This window comes from Puma concolor, chromosome A2 (genome assembly GCF_028749965.1).
Source record: "Puma concolor isolate L17-30 chromosome A2, mPumCon1.1.hap2, whole genome shotgun sequence".
Classification (NCBI taxonomy): domain Eukaryota; kingdom Metazoa; phylum Chordata; class Mammalia; order Carnivora; family Felidae; genus Puma; species Puma concolor.
In genome coordinates this window covers 170,763,272-170,769,271 of record NC_141668.1, presented here as the reverse complement: position 1 = coordinate 170,769,271, position 6,000 = coordinate 170,763,272, and the positions used below count along the sequence as shown (strand labels likewise).

The 6,000-nt window shown below is 61.6% G+C and overlaps 1 protein-coding gene across 1 annotated transcript in view; it reads right to left on the bottom strand.

The window, feature by feature from the left end:
- Positions 1–649: 649 nt before the first annotated feature.
- Positions 650–6,000, bottom strand: part of GNG7 (G protein subunit gamma 7) — a 118,630-nt gene continuing 113,279 nt past the window's right edge. Inside the window, exon 4 of the mRNA XM_086699592.1 lies at positions 650–3,507. Within this exon, the coding sequence (XP_086555718.1) occupies positions 3,382–3,507 (126 nt within the window). The 3' untranslated portion in view covers positions 650–3,381. The remainder of the gene's footprint in view (positions 3,508–6,000) is intronic.

The following is a 6,000-nucleotide window of genomic DNA, read 5'->3' as shown; positions in this document are numbered from 1 at the left end:
ATTTGAGTTTTCAAATTGACCTCTAATCTTACACTTTTTGATACCAAGTGGGTAATTTCAGAGGCATAGCCCGGTGGCAGGGCACTTGACTGCAAAGTAGACCATGTATATGTAGTGGAATCTATAAATGTCTTACACAAAGTCCTCTGCTCGGGGGTCGGAATCTCTCATTTACAGATTTGTTACCAAAAATCGAACTTTCCACTGTCTGGTCTGAATTGGGACCGTGACTCACTTGGCCTGTCCCCTGGGCTCCCTGGTGGCCCCTGGTGCCTGGACACAGGGGACAACAGGCCCGGAGCACTCCAAGCCCTCAGCAGAGTGACGCGCCCTCCTACAGGCCACGCTGGACGGAAACAATCTCGAGTCGCGGGGCACAGGGCTAGCGGTCCTCGAACTTTGCTCCTCGAGGTTTTCTAACAACAGGCTGGAAAGCCTGTCAAAGCTGACAGCTGTTCTCTGGGGCCGCCTGAGGCCATGCTCCATCTGGGGTACCCGCCCAGCAGCCAGGGGAGGGGACCAGCCTGTCCTGCCCCGACCCCCACCCCCAGCAGGCAGGGGGCATGGACAGAAGGACCAGTGAGCCTTTGCACTGGGGATCAGTTCACTCTGTATAAACAATTCCACACAATATTAAAACACTGCAAAGTGGGTGTAGACACCTGGAAATTTTTTTAAAATCAGAAATAAAAGCCACTGAACATCCAAACGGAGATGGGGTAGAACCTGCTAGAACCACAGATGGCTTCTGCGGACCGGAACCGGTCTGTGCAATGTTTGGCAATGGTTAGGGCTTCTTTTCCAGAGACTCCGTGGCAGGCTGGCTTTTTGTAAGTGTTCTTGAAGGACGAGCAACCCTCGGTGGCCTCCCCTGGGCCTGGAAGTTGCTCCTGGTCACTCGCCCTCGGGGTGGGCTGGTGGCCTTTTCCTGTCCCCAGAGCTCGGTGGGGCTGGGGCCCCACAGACACGGATGAGCTGCCTGGAGGTCCAGCGCCCGGACATGGAGGGGGTCAGCCAGGGTCACAGGAAGAAGGACCGCACATCCCTGGGGGCCAGAGGTCACCACCACCCAGTCACTTAATTCTTGGCCTGGGGGACCGCTGTGGGGAGGGGTGTGCCTTCTAGCTCCTTCCTGGAGTGGGGGAGGGGAGGGGAGGGAACGGGCCCCAGCTGTCAGCCCCGGGGGACACCCAGGCACGCTAAAGAAAGGGAAACCCTGTGTCTCCCGCCCCTGTTTATTTTGGGGGGGGGGGCGGCGTGCCCTTAATGCCCCCTCTTGATGTGGCTGAAATGCGGGCTGCCACCCGCCAGCTCCCGCAGAGCCCTGCACACGTGTTCACGCAGGACACTGGCCTGGGAAGCACAGGCGGTCGTATGCACATGCCCTCCAGGTCTACACTACAGACACGGAGGTTTACTTGAGAAGGCAAAAGGAAGGGTTTTTCTCACTCAGAAAGACACCCGTGGTGGGGCTCCTGTGACGGCCACCTCCCTGGGCCGAGGCTGGGGCTCCTGGGGCAGGATGGGGGCGGGGGGTACGGCCCATCCTCACCCTCTCTGGGCCTAGTTTACTCAGACCCCTCAGCCCCGGGGGGCTCTGACCTAGGTTCACTTCAGGGCTGGGGGGGGGGGGGGGGCGCTGTGGCGGCTGCCGGACTCGGTTCAACCGCTCGGCCCTCAGCCGGGCTCCTGGGTTTCACCTCGCCTCCCCTCCCGCTGGCCTCTCTGGGGGGCCGCTGGGGTGGGGCCCCACGGCCAGAGCATTAGACCAGGACAGTGGGGACGCAGGGGAAGGTTGGGCCCCAGGGATTAAGGCTTCTTGCACAGAAGTGGCCTGGACAGGCCTCGCCCTGCCAGCCGCCCCCACCCCCAGTCTCTGGGTAGATCCTGCTGCGCCCCGGCCTCCCCGGTGGGGAACGGGTTTTGTTCCCTCTTGCTGCTCTGTGGGGGACAGTGCCCGCTCTGGCTCCCTGCCCAATGAAAGGCGGCCAAGGCTTCCCCATCCAACCGCAGGTTTGGACAGGCTGGGCTCCCCAAAGCCCCTGGTGCTCCCGGACCGGCCGGACAGAGCTGGGAGCCGGGGAGCGAGGCCGGGCCTACAGCCCGCACACCGGGGGGAGTCACCCGCCAGCCCGTGCACACATCCCCCGTCCCCCTGAGCGTAGCGTTGGTGGGATCTGGGCCTTGGCACTAGCAGGGGGCTGAGTGGGGGCAGGAGCATGGAGGTCGGCACGAGGCCCTGGGGTGAGGACTGTCCCGGTGCGGGGCAGGGGGGTGGGGGTGTGGGGACGGGTGTGCCCTGTGCCCTCCCTGTACCTCCGGCTCCTTCAACTGCCCGGGTCGTACTAGAGGCCAAGGGACTAAAGACGAACCACTGCAGGGAAGGGAAGGGAAGGGAAGGGCGAGGAGTCCCACGGGTGAGGCCCTGCGGCTCCTTCTGGTCACCTAACACCTTTTGGCCCCCCCAGGAAGGGCCTCCTCTGGCTGCATTTCTGTTTGCAAAATGGCCATAGCGATGCGCTAAAGTGGAAAAAAACACAACACGACACAACAACCCGGAAGAGCCAGGTGTGACCACGGCCCACGTCGACGTTTCGTGCTCAACACCAGACGGAACGCCGCCGGCCATTCCGGTGAGCGGGACAAGTTGCGGAGAATCCCTTTGTGGGATGGGTGGGATCCCAGGAAAGGGCGGGGGGCCACGGCCTGGCTGTTGGGTGGTGCATGCCGTATAGAGGCCGCACACATGCCACACAGCAGGGCGACACTGGGCTGCGCGGGGTGCACGTCACAGACAAAGCCCCCTTCCCGGCCCCTAAATTCCCTGGATGCATTTTACACAACCGTCAGCTGCAGGCTCAGCCCCCCAGCTCTGGGCCCAGCGCTGCGGAATAGCAATCGCTTAACTGAAAAGGAGGCCAGTTTCCAAAGAGGTTTCCCATGACCCGCCCCCAACCACCCAATTTTCCTCTGCTTAAGAGAAGAAAAAGAGCACGGCAGCAGGGACCTGGCCAAGTGTTTCACAAACGGCCCAGCAGGTGAGACTGGCCACCCGCCGGGGTGCCCGGGGCCAGCGGCCGGTCCTTCTTCCCTTCTCGCGGCGCGGCCGGGCTCTGGACCGCAGCCCCCCGGCAACCCAGAGTTTCCGCAAATTGTTACCACGTCACTCGGGATCTCTGTTACTCCTGATGGGAAGCGGCCGCGGCCCCAGCGTCATCTTCTGGCCGGGCCGGGAGAGGAGTTTACCCCATCCGTGGAGGCAGCGGCTCGCGTTCCTTCCGGAACCGGAGGTTTGGGGACATGAGAGGTGTTGCCGGAGTGCGTGGTGCAGACGCCTTAGCGGAGCGAGAGACACAGGCAGGGACACACGGAGGGACAACGCTACAGAATAATACAGGGCTTCTTGTCCTTAAAGGGGTTCTCGGACGCGGGGACTCCGACCAGCAGGGGGTCATTCCGGGCGTGCTGCTCGCAGTAGCTCATGAGTTCCGATGAGGCTTTGGACACCTGTGCGTGGGCACAAGGACGGGAGAGGAGAGGTCAGGCGGGCGGCCATGGCCACGTCCACTGCCAACATGGCGGGAACAACCCAGGAGCACCCGCAGGTGAGCGGGTACACACAGTGTCCACCGCGCACGCGCACGCGCGACCGTGTCCACCGCGCACGTGCACGCGCGCACAGATGACCATGTCCACCGCGCAGGCGCACAACACTCAGCCGCGAGCAGGAGCGAGAGGCCCCACGCCTGCCGCCCCGCGTTCGGACCCCTAACACACGACGCTCAGGGAGGGAACCAGACACGAGAGGCCACACAGGGTGTGAGTCCACGTGTGTGAAACGTCCAGAACGGGCTCATCCGGGGACAGGAAGGGGGCTGGTGGGGGGGCCAGGCGCTGGGGGAGGGGTGATGGCTGATGAGGCCCGGGTTACTTTTTGGTGTGATGGAATGTTCTGGAACTAGACAAAGGTGATGGTTGCACAACTCTGCGTGTGTGTGATCACTAATGGTAGGTTTTAAGTTATGTGTGTTCTACCACAATTTAAAAAAGATTAAAGAAGGGACTGGGTCCCTCGGCAGGAGCTGCCCAGATTTTGGACAGAAGGTCAGGGAGAGACAGAGCCCTCTTTAGGATTTACTCCAAGGTCCACCCCTCCCCCACCCCCGCCCCAGACCAGGCGACTCTGGAAAAGCCTGTCCACATCGGAGGGGCCACCACACAATCCCTTCCACATTGCATCTCTGGCAGCCCGAGCTGGCCGGGGCCCAGAGATCTGGGGGGCTGGTGGGGTCACAGCAGAGGGTGCCACCCCACTCCGCTCACCCGGGCAGGGCTGGGGGCTGGGTGCTGGGTGAAGGGGTCCTGGTCTCCTCTGTGCTGCAGGAGCAGCCAGCACGGTTCGGCCCCCTGCCTTCCCACCTGCAAGGTGACAAAGGAGCAGCCATGTGGGTGTGAGCGGGCGAGACTAGGCAGGGGTGAGGGAGGCTTTGAGAACTCCCCTCAGGTCTGCCGGCGGGGTGGCGCCTCTGCACCCTGGACCCTGCACCCCACAAGCCAAGGCCGCCCGACCTTGGCCCCTGTGCTGCCGGGTCTCCAGGCTGGCCTCTGGGTTCACCGCGGGGACACTGCAACCCACATGCAGTGACAATTGCCACTGTCCTGAGCATGCTGGCCACTCCCAGGCCTGCCTCGGATGAGCCAAAGGAGCTTGGTTTCTAGAGTTGTATTTGGAAAGCAACTCTCGGAAACAACCAGAATAGCCTCCGGACCCTGGAAGTAACTGATGTTGTGGCTCCGGCATGTGGCCCCCGCTGACACCCTGGCATCCACAGGAAGGCTCTGCCCTGAGTGCCGGGGCCGCCCCCATGCCCGCCACGCTGCCACTTGCCAGGCGCTGGCTCCCCCGGCCTTTCAGGCGTACCGACGTTCAAGGTTCTGGCCACAGATTTGGGGGTGCACAGCCTCAGGCGGGACAGGGGTAGGAGGGGATGGGGGAGCTTGGGGGGGCGGAAGGGCCCAGCCCAACATCAAACAGGCTGGTGAATCACGCTCTCCATCAGGGCTGTGGCCGCACCGGCTCACCAGAGTGAAGCTGCTTTGACTGAGGCTTTCTCTTTTTCCAGCCCAAATGAATCCTTTGAATGCTCAGGGTTCTGGAACATTCAGACACCTCGGGGGAGGCCCCCCCCCCCGCAACCTGGGGGGCTGGAGCAGCCCTGCCTTTCCACCTGGCACTGCTGTGCATGTCCTTCCACTGAGGGATGTCAGTCAGGTATGAGTCTGCGGGAGCCCATCTGCCGCCAGAGACCAGGGAATGGCGGGTGCTCAGAAAATCAAAGTCTGAAGAGATCCGTGGGGTTGTTTGATTTTATATGTCCACTTGGCCAGGCCACGGTATCCAAGTACTTGGCCAAACACCAGTCTAGATGTCACTGGGAAGGTCATTTTAATCTGAGATTAGCATTTAAATTGGCTGACTCTGAGTAGAGCCTATGACCCTCTAAATGTGGGTGGGCCACATGCAATCAGTTGAAGGCCTTCGGAGACCAGGAATTCTGCCTCCAGGCAGCCTGGGGGACTCGAGCTGCAGCATCAGCTCTGCCCTGGGTCTCCAGTCTGCCCTGTGGATTCGCCAGCCTCCACGGTTCTGTGAGCCAATTCCTGAATACCTCTCTTTCCCTCTATACACGTCCTGTTGGCTCTGTTTCTCTGGACAGCCCTGACCGATCCAGGGGGCAGCTGAAGCAGGGCCGCTGCAGACACGGGAACCACCCGGGTCTTCTACGGGGAAACTTCCGGTCACTCACTAGCTGGGGCCTGGGGCACGAGACCACGATTGGAGGTGCCTCGACCTCCTTTGCAAAGACATGGGTTTGATGAGCAGGTGACTTTGAAAAGAATCAGTCACCTTTTTCATGTAAGAGGCCACGACTGCATGGCTGGCCCCTGCCATGTTTATGGGAGAAATCCGTGAACCCTGGATGTCGTCCTGATGTCCCC